Source organism: Neoarius graeffei, chromosome 9 (assembly GCF_027579695.1).
Source record: "Neoarius graeffei isolate fNeoGra1 chromosome 9, fNeoGra1.pri, whole genome shotgun sequence".
NCBI classification, from domain to species: domain Eukaryota; kingdom Metazoa; phylum Chordata; class Actinopteri; order Siluriformes; family Ariidae; genus Neoarius; species Neoarius graeffei.
Window position 1 is genome coordinate 53,845,785 of NC_083577.1, and position 20,181 is coordinate 53,865,965.

The 20,181-nt window shown below is 43.1% G+C and overlaps 1 protein-coding gene across 7 annotated transcripts; it reads right to left on the minus strand.

Moving 5' to 3' along the window:
* Window positions 1-288: 288 nt before the first annotated feature.
* On the minus strand, window positions 289-18,720 carry tfdp1a (transcription factor Dp-1, a). 7 transcript variants are annotated; one of them, XM_060929780.1, is made up of 12 exons: window positions 18,594-18,720; window positions 16,434-16,518; window positions 16,263-16,329; window positions 16,021-16,124; window positions 15,430-15,551; window positions 12,677-12,842; window positions 12,072-12,218; window positions 7,107-7,175; window positions 6,861-7,012; window positions 6,493-6,659; window positions 2,632-2,710; window positions 289-1,546 (listed from the first exon to the last, which is right to left on the minus strand). In XM_060929780.1, the coding sequence occupies exons 2-12, from the start codon at window positions 16,443-16,445 to the stop codon at window positions 1,408-1,410; spliced, it is 1,224 nt and encodes a 407-aa protein (XP_060785763.1). In that variant the 5' UTR covers window positions 16,446-16,518; window positions 18,594-18,720; the 3' UTR covers window positions 289-1,407. The 7 variants fall into 7 exon arrangements, with proteins under 7 accessions (XP_060785763.1, XP_060785760.1, XP_060785762.1 ...); XM_060929777.1 differs by having other exon boundaries at window positions 16,434-16,535; XM_060929779.1 differs by lacking the exon at window positions 18,594-18,720 and adding an exon at window positions 17,793-18,567 and having other exon boundaries at window positions 16,434-16,535.
* Window positions 18,721-20,181: the final 1,461 nt, after the last annotated feature.

Below are 20,181 nucleotides of genomic sequence, written 5' to 3' on the forward strand. Positions count from 1 at the left end.
CAGAGATATATAAGGAGAGTGGGAGTGGGGGCTGTACGCTCAGCACAACAGGATGTGAGCCTCCAAGCCTTCTTAGACAGGACAAAAACTGATAACAGGCAGGCCTTCCTGATTATTATTTATGAATGCCATTATTTGCCATTTCTATGCTGCTAGCTACATTATACAGTACACAACACCGTTTTTGAAAATGCATTGAACCATGCTTTGGCAACTAGATTTCCCAACTAGGGATTTATTCAAAAATCATTTGTACTTGAATAGGTACCAGGACAATACACACATAGAAAAATATATATAAAAGGTTTATTGTAAATTAGTAATATTACATTAATATCACCAATAAACACCTTGCATTCAATGTTTTTAAAACATATTTTAATTTCCAAACTTATATTAGATTACAGAAAAGTTATTTTTGTGAAGTCAATACAACAGGTTGGTTTTTTTTTTACATTTTACAAGGGAGTTTGTTTTTTTGTTTTTTTTAAATATACATCACACACGCCTCTCATACTGGGATAATAATCATGACTTACTCCGTAGTGTGACTGACCTGGAGAGGAAATGAGAAACTAATCTTTAGAGGTTCAATTTCCTATAAATTTAAGTGGATAATAAAAGTTTCTCCGATTTCCTGATGACTGTCAGTTGTAAAACACAGAGGGAACAGGACAGGGTTCACCTCTAAAGCTCAAAAAAAAAAAAAAGGCTGTTCAACAGAGCTCCCAGTAACAGCTGCCCACAAAACACGCACGCGCACACACACACACACACACACACAAGCCATCAGTTCCTCCAATCTTGCAAAAAGTGTCCATACATCCAAAGACTTGCCCCGATGGGGCAAAATGGTAAGCTGGCTGTGCCGATTCTTTGCGCCTAGAGTCTAAGAGGTGGCAGCAATCTGAATCTTCAGAATAAGCCAGCATTTAAAAGGGGAAAAAAAAAAATTGTTCAAAAGCAGATAGCCTAATTATGTTACAGAGAGAGGTCACACAACACATTCTCCAACAGCAGGTTGGTATCTGCTTGAGAAGGGGGTTCTTTTGTAAGTCATGCTAATTCCAGCAGATGCTGGATGGCATAGTGCTGCAACTTCATAAAAGTTCCACAAAAGTCCTCTTTTTTTTTTTTTGAAAACTACAGCTACAAGGATTAAATATCAGAACCTGCACTAGCACGGTGCTGTGATTTCACAGCCTAAGCCATACAGAAGAAAGGGCTGAATGAAACCAACACTCCTTTAAAGCCCATGCTTCAATACCCTTCAAGATAAACAAAACAAACAAAAAAAAAAAAGGGTGAAAATTAAAGGACTGCTAGGAGCAGACAGGGAGAGGGAGCTTGTGTGTATACAATAAACCCCGTGAATACAGCTGTTGGAGGAAGTGCGGCTTGACAGGGTTAGTCATCTTCATCATTTTCATCATAGTCATCATCATCCTCATCATCATCCATGTAAGAAACTGGGGTCTCGACCCGAGAACCACTGTAGTGTGAGTCGTTGGAGCTGGAGGCCATTGTTCCGTCTGCTCCACTTTCACTAAGCAGAGAAGAGCAGAAGCAGACCAAAACATTAACCTTCAAGTACTAACTTCATGGTTTAAAAACATACAGCCACTTAGTCTGAGCTAGAGGTCTGCGCGGGACAGAATTTTCAGTCCCGCTCCCGCAAAGAATTATGATTTTCAGTCCCGCTCCCGCCTGCCATATTTTGTCCCGCCCGCAAATCCCACATGATGCAGACATTCGCGTTATTTCTCACGAAAGTTCTTGTCATTGGCTTGGGGAATTAAACATGCTGAGCTTAGCTGAGCTCTCCACTGACCGATCCTTCATTTATTGTAAGTTTATTGTTTAGACTCTGACATTCTGCTGACACATTCCAAGTTGAGCGCTGCATGCGCTCATGATTGACAGCTCTCGCTTTGCGCACTCCAGAGTCTGTGGCGTTATGATTCCAACCGTGACTTCATTCTCCTCTCATATGAAGTGTTGCGTAACCACAACCAGCTCCTCAGATTATACACTGTCTATTTCCCTCTGCGTCGTACACGAGTGAGAACGACTTCCAAAATGTCTGATTTCAGGACTCTTGACTTAACTGTAAATGTACCTCTTTTTAAAGCAGCACTTACTTCTGAAGCACTGTGAGCTTCACTAGAGGAGCTCTGCTCTTCTGCCATGATCGGAGATCTCAAACATGGAAGAGCGGAAAGGAATCGGAAACGTACGCGAGATTAGACCACATCCGCAAATTTAGGCATCTTAAAATGTTATTAATGCCAAATAAAATATCCAGCACAAATTATATATGATAGACATAAATTAATAATTTATAAATTTTACTTTAAACACGTTTTTAGTTAGCGGGGCTGCAGCTCATCACCTCTCCCGCCCACGCCCACATTGTGCACTCCCCCTCCCGCCCGCGCCCGCAATGAGCTTTCAAAATTTGTCCCGTGCCGCACTGCTTTGCGTCGGGTCCCGCAGGAGTGCAGGGCTCTAGTCTGAGCTTTCAGAGTCTGGCAATCCATGAATAACAGCAGCACTCAGCAGGAAGTCATACAACTACTGGCTACTACAGCCACAGATTACCAATTCCATGAAGCAGAAAACTTGACTCACCTGCTGACATGATAGCGACTCCCATTGGCAGATGAAGTCCCCGTCATGTAGACGTTACTAATTGGACCCTGTGCCATTTCTGCATTGGAAAAGAAAAAACATTTGCGGTAAACACCATCCTACTGCTTTGCCTCCATCGTGACTATTCTAGTAAAATGTCAACTAAATGCTTTCTGCACTTTCTGCTTCAGTAAATATTTCTCTTCACAATTTACTGACAGCTGCAAGGTATGCAAAGTTATACATAAATGCACTAAAACAAATACTTGGAGAAATTCGCATCTGGACTCCACTGAAGCACCACAGTGAAATTTTCCCAGTTATGCAAAAGTCATATAATCACTATGAAAATTCTTTAGTTGGACTTGCCACTTTTTGAAAAATGTTGCCCAAACTGGCATACGAACACAGGATGAGTGAAATCAGTCTTGGGGAACAATTTAACTGAGAAATATTGACGCATGACAAACCTTTAATTTTGCATCCATAATGTTCATAACTGAACTAACAGATATTTAGGCACTGTCAAAAAGCAGGGATCCTGATGAGTGTATGAGCAAAATATTTGCAAGGGCACAAAATCAGCCTGAATAGAACAATATTATAGCATATGAACCATCAAATAGTGTAGTGTATTTCGTGTCAAATTGCTGCACTGTGTCTTGACAGTGATATCAATGGATACACATCACAGTTATGAATACATATTTACTCCTTTCTTTGACACGGCATGCCATGCACCAGAAACACCACCATGGCATTTATTATGGTGCGACTCTGCTGGGTGCCTGGTGGACAGCAGTGAACCAGCGCGTTCACGTTACATCTTTACTGTATAGTTACAATCGAATATCAGACTTGATGTCAAACTGTTGTCTGGTTACATCTGTCACATCCACATGCGTTGGAGCTTGGAGCGCACAGTTGCAGACTGCAAAGCGCGCACACGCCATTAGGACTAATCAGTAACCGGTGCATGCTAATGAAAGCTCAATCACAGCACATAAATATAAGGACTCTTAGGTCACACATGGACTTTGCGAAAGCCTTGTAGTTTATATCGCTTTTCTGGTTTTGACCCTGTTTTTGGACTGAGTATTGGATTACCTCTAATATTCTGTCTGTGCCTCAACCACTGCCCGTTTTTTTTTTCCTCTCAAATAAAACTATTCCTGCACTTATAGTCCATCACCCTTATATGACAGTCAATTGTCCAACAAGCTAATGGACTAGTTTTACATGAAACGGTCATGAACATTTTCCATAAAATGTGTTGGTAAATAATTCCATATTTTTTTAAAAAAAGCAAATAAAAATTAAGCGCTAGATAAAAAACCCATCTAGGTAAATAAAAGTTACAAAATTGCGTTGTCTGGTAGTCAAGTGTTTGAGATACGTTGCTTTGCACTTACAGTTCAGTTCCATTACGTCCAAAAAGTCCACAGTCCAAAAAGACATGCAGGTTAGGTTAACTGGTGACTCTAAATTGACCGTAGGTGTGAATGTGAGTGTGAATGGTTGTCTGTGTCTATGTGTCAGCCCTGTGATGACCTGGCGACTTGTCCAGGGTGTACCCCGCCTTTCGCCCGTAGTCAGCTGGGATAGGCTCCAGCTTGCCTGCAACCCTGTAGAACAGGATAAAGCTGCTAGAGATAATGAGAGATTGCATGCCATCTTCTATTCCTTCCTAACACTCAATTTCATTCTTACACATATTTTGACCTCATCAAGGTTTCAGTGAATTTGGTAATGTTATAAAGCTAGTGAGTTAGCTGCTACAGCTAATTCTTCTGTTTCATTAGCATCCAGAGCCAATTGTATTGTCTCAAGGGAACACATGGCAGTCCTCCACAGGCCTCACAAACACATCTTAGCTAGCAATTCAGAGCTAATTCTTTTCCACATGGTGACACATACCTCAGATAAAACGCGCGCGCACACACGCTCAAGTATATATCATATTTGTATATATTTCAATTGACATTCATTTTTATCTTTGTTATAATAAATTCAATTATTCTGTTAAACTGTGTCTGTGTTGCTTCCATACTCCTTGAAGTCACCCAACCTCAAAGAATTCCAAGGTGCATACAAGTTGTGTGATACGGTAAGTGATCATAATAATTTGGAACATACCATAATTTAGCTGTTTTGATAATTTATTATTAAGCATCAAAATTAATGGTATGATTCAATGAGACTGATTCAATTTAAATGACAATTATTAACCTTCAGATTTAATGAGATTGATCACTTAATCACCCATTGCACCTACACTCATCACAGCCTCCCAACTTCGCTGGGCTGGACACACCTGGCGCATGCCTGACACAAGACTACACAAAGCAGTTTTCTACGGAGAACTGAGCCGAGGAAAGTGGAGACAAGGAGGACAGAAACTGAGGTACAAAAGACGTCTTGAAGAGGAACGTGAATACCGGAATTATCAAGCAGACGTGGGAAAGGGATGCCTCGGATAGGGCAACATGGTGAAGCATAGTTGAAAGCTCAGTGTCGACAATTGAAGACAAGCGTCAAAAGGAGTAGACTAAGGCTACGTTTACATTAGACCGTATCTGTCTCGTTTTCTTCGCGGATGCACTGTCCGTTTACATTAAACCACCTGGAAACGCCGGGAAACGGGAATCCGCCAGCGTCCACGTATTCAATCTAGATCGTATCTGGTCCGGTGCTGTGTAAACATTCAGAATACGCGGATACGCTGTGCTGAGCTCTAGCTGGCGTCCTCATTGGACAACGTCACTGTGACATCCACCTTCCTGATTCGCTGGCGTTGGTCATGTGACACGACTGCTGAAAAACGGCGCGGACTTCCGCCTTGTATCACCTTTCATTAAAGAGTATAAAAGTATGAAAATACTGCAAATACTGATGCAAATACTGCCCATTGTGTAGTTATGATTGTCTTTAGGCTTGCCATCCTTCCACTTGCAAGTAGTAAGTGATATGTGCTGGGATCTCACACACAGTGGCTCAGTCCCGAATCACAGCTTGTGCACTTCACTCGCGCGCTGTGTGAGCTGCGCAGGGCCGGAGTGCGCACCCTCCAGAGGGCACTCGCTGTTCAGGGCGGAGTGATTTGGAGCGCAGGATGCCTGCGGAGCCGAGCGTATCCGTGTATTGGTGTTGCTGTGTGCACGGCTAACGGTTTTAGTGTAAACGCGAATCGTTTTAAGAACGTTAATCTGATGATCCGCTGATTTGACGCAATGTAAACGTTGTTTAAGGCTCACAAAGCCAGACATTCCATGGCAGCTCAGCCAGGCCACTCATGCCACCGCTGCAGACAACTCTGTCACGGGCCTCGTGGCCCATCTGTGTTTCTGCGCATCCTAACGAAGCAGTAATCATCACTAGCGATGGACAGCCAATGACAACAACTGCTCCAAGTCATCTCAAACTGCTTCCAGGAATATGACAATGGCCACCCTCAGAGGCCAACCCTGAAGCTCATAGCGCACATTTCACATGTCAAAATGGACATTCACAGCATGAAATGTGCAGTAAACAAATCTCCAGCAATTACGTGATGCTGTCACATCAATGTTGACCAGAATCTCAAAGGAGCCGTTCCAACACCCTGCAGAATCCCTATCGCAAAGAACTGAGGCTGTTCTGATTACAAGAGGACTCTGTATTAATATACTGTTCCTACAGCTCAGTAAGTATGTGATCAGTTACCCTGGGTGACAATGAGTGACAAGCATGCAACATTTCAAATAAAAAGGTGCCAAGCAACAAATTGCAGTACAATTGACTTTTAAACCTAAAACAAATTAACGCCAAAAACAAAGTCACATCATATCAAGCTCAGTGCAGACAAAGTTAAGGGCTACTTACCTGTGACATAAGGCTCCAGTGCTTTAGGAACGAGGCTCCTGGCGACTTTGAGGTCTTCGGCAGAGCATTTGCCAACCTCCAGGCCACATGCCATGCCCATGCGCTTCAATACCTCAATGTCATCATGGATCTCAAACATGCTGTCAAAATTGAAGAGGTACTCAAACCTGCATGGCAGTACAGGAGAGAGATATACAAGAAGGTTAGAGTAGAGGAGGAAGTGAAGCCCCCCCAAAATAAAATAAAATTTCCCCTTAAACAAATCAACATGTCTCCTGAATGGAACTACACATGGAGTAATTATTTAAAGTGAGTAAATAAATACAGCCACACAGTTTTAACTGATGTGGAAACAGAACAGCGTTTACTTGTCATTGGAGATGCTGCAGTCAATGACCGTTTTCTTGCTGGTATTAATGATGATAAAGGGCAGGTGAATGACTGAATTTTCTGGTGGTGCTCTGTTTGTTTGCTGCTCTGTTTGACGGTTACGCTGCACAAGGTTCTTAAACGCAATTTGCTAAACACACATGAGAAGGTAAAGTACATTAGTTTGAAGAATAAGATCAATTATCTAAACAAAATGCAACCAAATTCAATAGTTCACAAATTACCTGTAAAATAAGTTCTTGGAGTTGTGACTGTTTTTGTTTGATTCTCTCTAAACGTCTTTGCCTCTCCACCTGGAAGAGAAAAAGCAACACTGAGGCACTTGCCAACTGCAATGCGGCAACCATCTTTACCAGCTTGATTTTCATCTCATGCAAAGTTGACTCAAGTGAGTCTAAAAAGACATGCAGTATATCCTGTATTGGCTGGTGGACAACTTGTGACAATGCTTTGTTGCCCTTGTGAGCATACAGCCTCAAGTCCAAAATAAATAAATAAATAAAAATTGGGACAGTATGTTGAAACTGGAAGTACAACTGAAAATGACTGCAAATAATCTTTGACCTGTATTGCAAACAATACGAGACTACATTATTTGACGCTTGACCTCATAATTTCCCCCCCCAAATAAACACATTTCAATTTTGATTCTTGCGACATTTTATATAATTTTAAAAAATAAAATAAAAATAAAAATGCTGGGACAGCAAAGCATTTACCACTTTATAATATTGCCATTCCTTCTCACAGCACTTATGTTTAGGGACTTTATACACCAAGTAATGAAGCATTTCAGGTCTTATTTTGTCCCATTCTTCCTGCAAACAGCTCTTAAGGTGTGCAACAGTTGCCGTCATTTTTCGTTTCAAAATTCACCACACGTTCTCGATTGAGGACAGCGCGGATAGGCACCGCCTTCTTTTGGTCCAGAGCACACGACATCTAATGTCGCTTTTCCACTACCAACGCGGCTGAGTTGGGCTGAGCCGTGCTGAGTTGGGCTGAGTGGGGCTGTTGGGGTTGCATTTCGACTACAACCGCGCTGAACCGTGCTGGCTGGAAGTGGGTGGACACATTGGGTGGAGTTAGCGAAAGTGGGTGGACGTCACGTGATGTCGTTAGGCGGCGCAAACAGTGACATCAGTGACCTTTTAAGTGGTAGTCTCACGACCCGGATAGTAAACAATAAACATGGAGGACATGGAGTCGTTAGTGTTGCTGGTCTTGGTGCTGTGGCTTGTTGTCACCGACAACGCCAACAGATACTGGCAAGAGCGTATAGATGAGGCGAGGCGCATAAGGCTTCAGAAATTCTCGTAATTCTTCTTCTTCCGGGTTTACGGTGTTTACAGATCCCAGCGTGCTCGCGGGGCGTGTGAGGACACGCCTCCTCACCAATCAGTGCACAGGGGAGTGTCTCCTCACGCCCCGAGCCCCACTCGGCTCGGTTTGGCTCGCTTCAGCCCCACTCCAAAACCATGCAAGTTTTGCGTACTGAGTCGGGCTGAAGCGAGCTGAGTCGCGCCGCTCTGAGGTAGTTGAAACGCGAGCCGTGTCGGGCTGAAGTGAGCTGAAAAAGGGTAGTGGAAAAGGGCCATAATTATTCCAAAAAATAAAAAAAGGCCTGGAATACTGATTAAAAGATTCAAGGAACCAGACGATTATATTATGCATCATAGAGGGCGAAATACCCAAATCTCTTCTTGTCGTTCTTTGAGGAACATAGTTTTTAAACATTTCAATAACTTCCTTACACATTCGTTGACGAACTGGAGAGCCTCGGCTCCTCAAATACTAGGCCTTCCTTGGATACTGCTTTTGCACCAAATCACAGGTTTCAAATCATATTGTTGTTTAAAATTCTTCTACCTCATTACTAGCCCCAAATTGCCTCCGTCCCAACTTTGCTGGAATGTGTTGCAGGCCTAAAATGTGGTATTGGATGTAAATTAACAAATGAACTGAAGGTGACGAGACAAAACAAGAAATATCTTGGGTTCATACTGTCTTCAATGGAATACAAGTCAAAGTAAATTTAGAAAATGACTGGTCTCTGACATTCCAGGCAGCGTATTATGATTGAAAAAACCATAACCGTCGCGAGCCCATGTAGCCGCAGCCGAACAGGGCACTGCCATCTTGGAAATCCTGTTTTTATTTGCATTTTCCCCGACTGTTTCAATTTTTTCTGCTTTGGGGGTGTATTTTACTTTAGTCCTACTACGCAGCACTCTAATTGAAGGGTAGTTTTAACGTGGAACCTCTAGAAGAAAGTCAGCAGTTTGTCAGTATTCACACATTCATATTCATCTTAAAGGAACAGTCCACCGTACTTCCATAATGAAATATGTTCTTCTCTGAATTGAGATGAGCTGATCCGTACCTCTCCGAGCTTTGTGCGACCTCCCAGTCAGTCAGACGCGCTGTTACTCCTGTTAGCAATGTAGCTAGGCTCAGCATGGCCAATGGTATTTTTTGGGGCTGTAGTTAGATGCGACCAAACTCTTGACTATGTTCAAGATATTTTCACTTACTAAGATGTTAGTTTTTTTGCGGTATGTATAACCATTGTAATCTTCATGAGCTCTTCTCTTCTAACATTGTGTGCAATAAAGCTGAAAGACATGACACTATTATGTTCAATACAGTCAATACAGTGACATTTGCCAAGCTGGGTCAGAATGCTGATGATTTGATTGTGTATTTGGAGTTTAAAAAAAAAAAAAAGAATAATACTGCCTGGTGTAATGACCTGTTTTAACAATTGCTTTAAAAGGAACAGTCCACCGTACTTCCATAATGAAATATGCTCTTATCTGAATTGAGACGAGCTGATCCGTACCTCTCCGAGCTTTGTGCGACCTCCCAGTCAGTCAGACGCGCTGTCACTCCTGTTAGCAATGTAGCTAGGCTCAGTATGACCAATGGTATTTTTTGGGGCTGTAGTTAGATGCGACCAAACTCTTCCACGTTTTTCCTGTTTACATAGGTTTATATGACCAGTGACATGAAACAAAGTTCAGTTACCCAAATTGAAACGTAGCGATTTTCTATGCTATGGAAAGTCCGCACTATAATGACAGGCGTACTAACACCTTCTGCGCGCTTCGGCAGCGCATTGATACGGAGCTCAGATATCAATGCGCTGCCGAAGCGCGCAGAAGGTGTTAGTACGCCTGTCATAGTGCGGACTTTCCATAGCATAGAAAATCGCTACGTTTCAATTTGGGTAACTGAACTTTGTTTCATGTCACTGGTCATATAAACCTATGTAAACAGGAAAAACGTGGAAGAGTTTGGTCGCATCTAACTACAGCCCCAAAAAATACCATTGGCCATGCTGAGCCTAGCTACATTGCTAACAGGAGTAACAGCGCGTCTGTCTGACTGGGAGGTCGCACAAAGCTCGGAGAGGTACGGATCAGCTCGTCTCAATTCAGAGAAGAACATATTTCATTATGGAAGTACGGTGGACTGTTCCTTTGAGCCAATCAAACTTGATTATCTGCTTGGATTTCAGTGTTCAGAAGCAGTAAAATGAGAAGTCTAGTGCCTTTTTTCCTTCATTTCAGTTTGCATCTTCAGTATTTCTATTGCTCATCATTTAGGTCATTCATTACCCTGCTATATGGGCAAAAAAGTTTGTGGACACTTGACAATCACACTTGTGTGCTTTTTGAACATCCTATTCAATAGTCGGCGGCACGGTGGTGTAGTGTTAAGCACTGTCGCGTCACAGCAAGAAGGTTCTGGGTTCAAGCCCAACAGCTGGTGGGAGCCTGTCTGTGTGGAGTTTGCATGTTCTCCCCGTGTCTGCGTGGGTTTCCTCCGGGTGCTCCGGTTTCCCCCACAGTCCAAAGACATGCAGTTAGGTTAACGTGGGGCAGCCTTGGGCTGAAGTGCCCTTGAGCAAGGTACTTAACCCCTGACTGCTCCCCGGGCGCTCTAGTGTGGCTACTCACTGCTCTGGGTGTGCGTGTGTGTTCACTGCTTCAGATGGGTTAAATGCAGAGGATGAATTTCACTGTGCTTGAGACAAATATTTCTTCTTCTTAATAGCCGGTGGCACGGTGGTGTAGTGGTTAGCACGGTCGCCTCACAGCAAGAAGGGTCTGGGTTCGAGCCCAGCAACCGGCAGGGGCCTTTCTGTGTGGAGTTTACATGTTCTCCCCGTGTCTGTGTGGGTTTCCTCCGGGTGCTCCGGTTTCCCCCACAGTCCAAAGACATGCAGTTAGGTTAACGTGGGGCGGCCTTGGGCTGAAGTGCCCTTGAGCAAGGTACTTAACCCCTGACTGCTCCCCGGGCGCTCTAGTGTGGCTGCCCACTGCTCCGGGTGCGCGTGTGTGTTCACTGCTTCAGATGCTTCCCCCACAATCCAAAGACCTGCAGGTTCGGCAAACTGGAGGCTTGAAATTGTCCATAGGTGTGAATGGTTCAGAGGAGAAAACCTCTATAATAATCCAGTAGAAGGCGATGGGAAACCACTACTGTAATGTTCCCTGGACACTCTGATGGCTGAAGCAGTCAGAGCGGCCACGTGGCTGTAGTGATATGCCAAAATGGATGGATTCAATAGTCTCTTTCTATAATAACTTCCACTCTTCTGGACAGGCTTTCCATGAGGTTTAGGAGCAGCACGCTGGGATTTCTGCTCACTCTGCCACAAGAAAGTTAGTGAGGGCAGGCACTAATGTCAGGTGAGGAGGCCTGGGGCACAATAGACCCCCACAAGATGTTTAGTGGGGATGAGGTCAGCGCTCTGTGTCAGTCACTTGAGCTTTTCTACTCCAACCTTGTCTTCATGGACCTTGCTTTGTACACAAGGTGACCGTCAGCTGGAACAGGTTTAGGCCCCTTAGGTCTACTGAAGAGAAACTAATTCTACATTATACAAAGAATTATACAGTGGTGTTCTTCCAACATTGTGGGAACAATTTGGGGAAGAACGACATATGGGTGTGGCAGTCGTGCGTCCACAAACTTTTGGCCATATAGTGTATTGTAATAGCAAAGATAAAAATTTGAACAATTATTACGCTGTCCACTGGCTACACTTGTGGAAACTGAAGTAAAATTGATCGGTCCTATGAGTAAAAGCACTGCTTGGCTGCTACCTGAAGAACATGCTGGATGAGTTTTGAAACCAACTGCTTGGCTAAGACAACATCCTACAGATCAAAATCACCTACCTCCAGATTCTGGCATTCCTGGGCTGAGTTGGTGGGAAGCCCAATCCACTTGATCTCCTTCTTCTCCTTCGAGATTATGTTCATGGCCATCAGCACGTTGAGAGCGTCATATACACGCCGCCGAATATTCTTCTGATCATATACTTGCTGTACAGGAGAAGAGGAGGGAGGGAGTATAGAATTAGGGATAAACTAGAATCATTATGTTCCTACAGATGAGATGATTATTGCTCGCCAAGTGTGATTTCCTCATAAAGTGAATGTGTGCTCTGATTATGTGTGCTATAGCAAAACAGACAAACCTAATGAATTCATTGTCTAATCAAATACCAGATGAAATGGAATCTTTCCATTCTGGGGTTGAACCAGACTTTAAAATGCTAGAACTAGTGGTGGAGTCAGAGCAAATCCCAGGAATACTGGGCATGAGACAGGAATACACTCTGGATCAGATGCCAGGCTACTGTAAGGAATCACACATTCATACCTAGAGCCAACAGAGTAGCCAGTCCACCTACTGGTCTGGGGTTTTTTTTTTTGGAGGCAACAGAAAATAGCAGACTAATGATAGACCAGTCTCAATGAAGTCACATTAAAAATCTCACCGCATCATTTGGGGAGATGTGGTTATCACCAGAGCTGAATTCGGCCACCAGCTCATCTGCTACTTCATTGTACGTGGTAACACCCTTTTTCTGTACCTTCTCACACACCTTCATAGAAAAATGCCTCAGACCTTTGCCATTCTTTTCCCCCTTCTTACTTCTTTTCCTGTAGACACAGTATTATCACAGCAACTCCATTAAAGGGGAACTGAGGGCAAATTTATCAAAATTCTCACATTTTATAAAAAATATAGGAATGCATTTCTGACAGCAATTTTGTCACTGCTATAGCAAGTTACAGTATGAGTGTCTGAAATATGCTATGTAATATCTCAGTCCATATGTCAAAGCAATGGCCGCAAACGAGATTCACCGAGACCTGTGCGAGACTTCGTAGGACGGACGTAAAACGTTGTCAAAAGACGCGCGTGCCCTCCTTCGAATGCTGATGTAATCAAGCCGGAAGTTTTCCATGTCCGAAATCGCTCCCTATTGACTATATAGAGGGGACGCCATTTTGTAGTGCTGCCTGAAACCTTAGTGAGGATTATGTGGGAAATGCACCCAGTATATGTACAACTCCGATTCCAAAAAAGTTGGGACAAAGTACAAATTGTAAATAAAAATGGAATGCGATAATTTACAAATCTCAAAAACTGATATTGCATTCACAATAGAACAGACAACATATCAAATGTCAAAAGTGAGATATTTTAAAATTTCATGCCAAATATTGGCTCATTTGAAATTTCATGACAGCAACACATCTCAAAAAAAGTTGGGACAGGGGCAATAAGAGGCTGGAAAAGTTAAAGGTACAAAAAAGGAACAGCTGGAGGACCAAAGTGCAACTCATTAGGTCAATTGGCAATAGGTCATTAACATGCCTGGGTATAAAAAGAGCATCTTGGAGTGGCAGTGGCTCTCAGAAGTAAAGATGGGAAGAGGATCACCAATCCCCCCAATTCTTCGCCGACAAATAGTGGAGCAATATCAGAAAGGAGTTCGACAGTGTAAAATTGCAAAGAGTTTGAACATATCATCATCATCTACAGTGCATAATATCATCAAAAGATTCAGAGAATCTGGAAGAATCTCTGTGCGTAAGGGTCAAGGCCGGAAAACCATACTGGGTGCCCATGATCTTCGGGCAGCTAAAACTCTATAGTTCAAAGAAGAAGCCGTATCTAAACATGATCTAGAAGCGCAGACGTCTTCTCTGGCCCAAGGCTCATTTAAAATGGACTGTGGCAAAGTGGAAAACTGTTCTGTGGTCAGATGAATCAAAATTTGAAGTTCTTTATGGAAATCAGGGACGCCGTGTCATTCGGACTAAAGAGGAGAAGGACGACCCAAGTTATCATCAGCGCTCAGTTCAGAAGCCTGCATCTCTGATGGTATGGGGTTGCATTAGTGCGTGTGGCATGGGCAGCTTACACATCTGGAAAGACACCATCAATGCTGAAAGGTATATCCAGGTTCTAGAGCAACATATGCTCCCATCCAGACGACGTCTCTTTCAGGGAAGACCTTGCATTTTCCAACACGACAATGCCAAACCACATACTGCATCAATTACAGCATCATGGCTGTGGAGAAGGATCCAGGTACTGAACTGGCCAGCCTGCAGTCCAGATCTTTCACCCATAGAAAACATTTGGCGAATCATAAAAAACGGAAGATACGACAAAAAAAAAAAAAAAACAGACAGTTGAGTAACTAGAATCCTACATTAGACAAGAATGGGTTAACATTCCTATCCCTAAACTTGAGCAACTTGTCTCCTCAGTCCCCAGCCTGTTGTAAAGAGAAAAGGGGATGTCTCACAGTGGTAAATATGGCCTTGTCCCAACTTTGAGATGTGTTGTCATGAAATTAAAAAAAAATCACCTAATTTTTCTCTTTAAATGATACATTTTCTCAGTTTAAACATTTGATGTCATCCATGTTCTATTCTGAATAAAATATGGAATTTTGAATCTTCCACATCATTGCATTCCGTTTTTATTTACAATTTGTACCTTGTCCCAACTTTTTTGGAATTGGGGTTGTATTTATCACAAAAATACATGTATTTATTTTGAAAACCCACCAGCCACCTGATCTAGCACGTTTATATCGTGCAACAGTAATGACGTACATAGCGGTGCGACGGACTAGTCCTTTTCCTGTCGTCTTTCCAACTCTCCTCTACTCCACGTTGGTTCGAAGTCATATGGAATAATCTCCATCACTGATGAAGCTGGCAAATCTCGAAATTAATCTAAATTGGAACGACATGGCGATCTGGCCTCTGCGTAAACAGTTTTCAAAATGCCAGTGCTGACACTTCATGTCTGAAGTCTCGCACAGATCTCGTGAAGATCGCGCGGATAAGTGACGCTTGCCGTGGACCGTATGAACTACATTCAACATGGCTAAAAACCAAAAAGGCAGATAAGTGTAATATAATATGCCAATACGAGTCATGATACAAGGTTAATAATACCGAAAACGTAATTGAATAACATGTTAAGAAATAAAGCAAGTTTAAAAATGACTTCAGTTCCCCATTAACACATGACATTAGAACACAGTGAGAAATTACCGGTACATCAATTCTGCCACATTAATACATTAGTCTGTTTAACCTGACAACAATTAATTGCTTTTTCATGACATAACTAATTCAAGTGAGCCAATGTAACAGAAGCACATCATAGTTTAAAAATTATTTTATAAATGCAACCAAGACAATTTTGATGCCAACTCACCCTGAGGACCATGGGGAGGCATCGGGAGGTTGGCTCTGAGTGATGAACTGAGAGCTGGGTGTGTGAGGACTGTTCATTAAGAGCACGTTGGACCCACTTGGCCTCTGAGGTGTCCCAATGACCTGGACAGCATACAGAACAACTTCAAAATGGCTGTCTGACAGAAGGAAGCGGTCACAAACAGCCATGTTATTACATTATGATACAAAAGTTCCTCAGAATGCTGTCCTGGTATTGAAGAGCTTAGGCACGATGGCCAATATTGCTCTGAAACACTACGCTGGTGCTAGTTCAGATTTGACATCAGAACATGCGTGATGCTGACTGACTCCATATCTTTCAGGTGAACAATATCAAGCCTGCTGTCATTTTTCTCCCTTATACCTTACATAATGTGTCAACAAAAGCTTACAGAGTCACCTGTGTATCCAATCGCTATCAGCCAATACTCAGTACTCTCATGAGCTTCGCTTTGAAAGTGTTTGAAGTGGCATCACTTTAATAATATTGTCCCAAGGCCACCATTAAAAGCAGGAACGAAGATGTGCAATGTGGGTTTATGTATTTTTGCATTAACCATCCTGTACTTACCATCTGAGGAGCAATATTGACATTTGAAGGGCCCAGTGTTTTTGGCAAAAGTTGTTTTCCTACTGCAACGGACTGTGGATGAACAGTCACTAAAGACAAAACTCCTGAAAGAAAGAATTGAGAAATGCATTTTACTCACCACCTTTCCAAGCATGGAAAACCAGAAAACAGTGCAACCCATACGACGATAAACACCATTTTTGAAAAGCACGTCTAGCTACAGAGTCTGCGGCATTCCTTACCTTTGCCTGGACTCAGATTCTGGTCAATGAAAACCTTCAACTCCCCATTGGCCTCAATCAGACCAGCCTGGGAGGGAGGAAGGAACAGACTAATGAGAACCACTGTTGTTTCCGAGCAATGACCAAAGTCTTGCACGTTCAACCCAAGTCAGAAGTTAAACACACACTCACATCTTTGGCCATGATCCTTGGGGAAGAGGAGCAAAGGCTGGGTTTAACCAGAGAAGCAGAGCTGAATGTTCACACCAATGTACGCCTGCAAAATAAACCGTGCTTTTGGCACAAAGGTCCATGATCAGTCAAGACAAATGGGTTGAATCAACAAAGATCAGCATTTCTTATGAAAATAGCATTATATCACATGGTCTCAAAACGAAGGGGCTGCATTACAGTAGGCCGCAGTTTGCTTTCATGACTTTTGCTATCAACTTGTGCACCGACACGACTTAGCTCGAGTCACATCACAAAATGTGCAGAAATCCGACTTGCAAGACTTAGGGGCTTTCAGTAAAAGTAAATTAAATTCTCCACCGATTTAATCCAAGCTCTAGTGCAGTGGAAAACAGCACATACTCACATGGCTCTGTGCGTGTATACAGTTAGCTAAAAGTTACTCAAACCAATCGATATGACCAAGTTCTGCTTGCTCGTGAGAACTTGTTTTGCAAACAAACAAAAAGTGCTTCTCTGTAGAGGTTTTCTTGGCACTTTCCGAAGTTTTAAGCGTCTGGGAATGTATTGAGGAGTCGCAAGATGCGAGCTAATAACGATATCATGCATCTTTGTTCCAACCTGCTCTAGAGGGGAAAAACCGTCAACAACCAAGGGCCAGACAGAGGAGGTACAATGTGGAGCATGCTAGCAGAGTTAGCCGGCCAGCTAGCTGCTGTGGAAACACGTTGTTTTGCAGCGAAAGCTTCAATTAAATGCACACAAAAAGCGCTCACTGTCGGTCATCCGCTCCAAAAACCAGAACCAGAGCAAACCTCATCGGACAGCTCTGAGGTAGATCGGCCATTAGAAAGTGAACTAGGCAAACTTTCCAGTGAACTTAACGCCTGAACACTGTCTTGAGCAACCCTACCTTCTTAGGTCCTGCCTGGGGTTTTGTTGGCATAGCTCACTAGCTAGCTTAGCTTGAAGAATGGAGGAAGAGGAGGTCTGAAACCCCCTCTCAAAACAGGAAACAATAATCAAATTACCATTTATATAAAAGTTTTATACTACTATACTAATATCTTGCTCCAGTAATCGACTGGTCAAAAGTTTTCACCCCTCAACGGTGAGCACTTCAGCCCTGTCTCTGACCTCTTTATTTCTCCACCAGCTATAGCTAACTTGCATTAACAAAATGGATGCGAGCAAGACAGCAGATGCTTAACGACAACCAACACTCATTTGTACAGACTTGGGAAGAGCAGAAACGAAAGCACACACTATTCACACCTAGTAGTATTTGTAGGGAAAGTTAAAGAAACGCCTCGTACTCGCCTTAAATCTATTTCTATTAGCGAACATCAGGTGACTTACCTCAGAGCAACCAAAATACTGAAAACGGTAGAAGGTCGACGAAACTACACCTGTACGACAATATCTATGTTTATTTTAACCTAACATCAATTCATATTCGCACTGGGTGGCTGTGTGAAGAAAGCAGAGTCGCAAAAAACGTCTCAGCCCCGTGCTTTTGCTAGGTCAGCCATTTTTACATGCTAAGCCAACTCGTATTTCTCGACTGTTCATTTGTCACAGGCCTGGTGATCAACCACTCAACATCCTCCTCATTTATATACAGATTTCAGTTAGATATCGGTTAAATCACCCGGCTGCAACCGTGACACTGGAAACCTGACAGAGACCTGGCCAGGTATTATGGGGTCTATTGTTGATTAGCCAACGTGATAGAAGCTGGAAATCCTTCAGATCTGGCGAGAACATGCTCAAGAAGACAGTGAGCCTCGGTGCCGTTTTAACATCTTATACCTGCAAGAAAAACACTATACAACACACGAGTCCAAACACTTATCTAGATTTTTTTTTTTATTATTGTTCGAAAAACAGCACTAAACACGGTGTCCTGACTCGCCTGTTCACAATATCTTTATAGACATAAAGGATAGTTCACCGGCCACACAAACCACTGTTATTTCTCTCCTCTCTCTGAAGCTGAACTAGCCAGCAGTGAGCTAACTGGTCAATGCAGCTAGCTGTTTAGCTTCCCAGCTAACGCCGATGAAAGAGAACACGCTCTGCCTAAATGCGCGTTGTGCTTCAATTCCACAAGTAAACATTAAATTGTCCTCATGCTAAACCCGTTGTGAAGTAGCTTACAGTTGACTGCATGCATTCACGCTTTTGTCCTCTGTATTGAACCAATAGCGCTGAATGAACCAAAGCGTAACTGGTGTACAAACTACTCCCTCTCCGGTCCGAACGAAAACTGAGCTTGGCGGTGTCCACCACACACCACAGCTGATTGGACAACGGCGTGGATGACGCTTCGGAATCGTTTCCCCCGAGACCACGCCCTCAGCGAATATGATTGGTTAATAATATCCATTTCCGCTTGTAAGAACCTCGTATTGGACGACTGTCTCAGGCTCCACCCACGTGCTGACCACGTTTGGAATGATTGGCTGCCTGCAGTGCAAATTCAACAAACTTGCAGCAAGTCTAAAAATATTAAAATTCAGCTCGATTTAAAAGATGAAAGCTGACATTCAGTGACAAACCTGAGTTCATTAATTCATAGTTAAAATGCCATATATGTAGTTTGGGTATTAAAAGTATGCATGATATAAAAATGCGAGTTTTTTTTTATTTGACAGATAAGTTGTTATGAAATAGCAGCACAATCAACTGTATATTAAGAATAACAATAACAAAGAAGGCGGCACGGTGGTGGAGTGGTTAGCACTGTCGCTTCACAGGAAGAAGGTTCTGGGTTTGAGGCCCACAGCGGCCTTTCTGTATAGAGTTTGCATGGTTTCCTCTGGGTGCTCTGGTTTCCCCCACAGTCCAAAGACATGTGCTGCTCCCGATTAGGGGTCGCCACAGCGGATCTTTCATCTCCATTGCTCCGTCTTCTGCATCCTTCTCTACCACACCTGCCACTTTCATGTCCTCTCTCACAACATCCATGTATCTCCTCTTTGGCCTTCCTCATTTTCATGTGCCTGGCAGCTCCATCCTCAACATTCTCCTTCCAACATGCTCTGCATCTCTTCTCAGGATGTGCCGGTACCATCTCAGTCTCATCTCCCTTAGCTTAATTCTCAAGCTCTCCTCTGATGTGCTCGTTCCTTATCCTGTCCAGCCTCCCATCGCAAACCTTAACATCCTCAAGTCTGCCACCTCTAACTTTGCCTCCTGTCTCTTCGTTAAGGATACGGTCTCCAATCCATACATCACAGCTGGTCTCACTACTGTCTAGGTTAACTGGTGGCTCTAAATTGACCGTAGGTGTGAATGTGAGTGTGAATGGTTGTCTGTGTCTGTCAGCCCTGCGATGACCTGGCGACTTGTCCAGGGTGTACCCCGCCTCTTGCCCATAGTTAGCTGGGAAAGGCTCCAGCTTGCCTGCGACCCTGTAGGACAGGATGAGCGGCTACAGAAAATGGATGGATAAATTGACCATAAGTGTGAATGGTTGTTTGTCTGTATGTGTCAGCCCTCTGATGACCTGGTGACTTGTCCAGTGTATACCCTGCCTCTTGCCCATGGTCAGCTGGGATAGGCTCCAGCTTGCCTGCAACCCTGCACAGGATAAGCAGTTATAGATGGATGGCCAATAAAAAGAAAAACAATAGAAGCTCAACAAATTAAGACACCGAATACATACAATTATGTATTTTCCCACTGAAAAATACATAATTATTCCATATTGAGGTATTATTCTGAATATGGAATAGTTATATGT

What these genes read in the sequence shown, in the direction of transcription:
- tfdp1a (XM_060929780.1), bottom strand. An exon ending in GCCTCCCCATGGTCCTCAGG is followed by an intron (nt 12,843 to 15,429) that starts GTGAGTTGGCAT and finishes CTGTGTCTACAG; the next exon opens with GAAAAGAAGTAAGAAGGGGG. An exon ending in ACTGGAGCCTTATGTCACAG is followed by an intron (nt 2,711 to 6,492) that starts GTAAGTAGCCCT and finishes TTTCCAATGCAG; the next exon opens with AAATGGCACAGGGTCCAATT.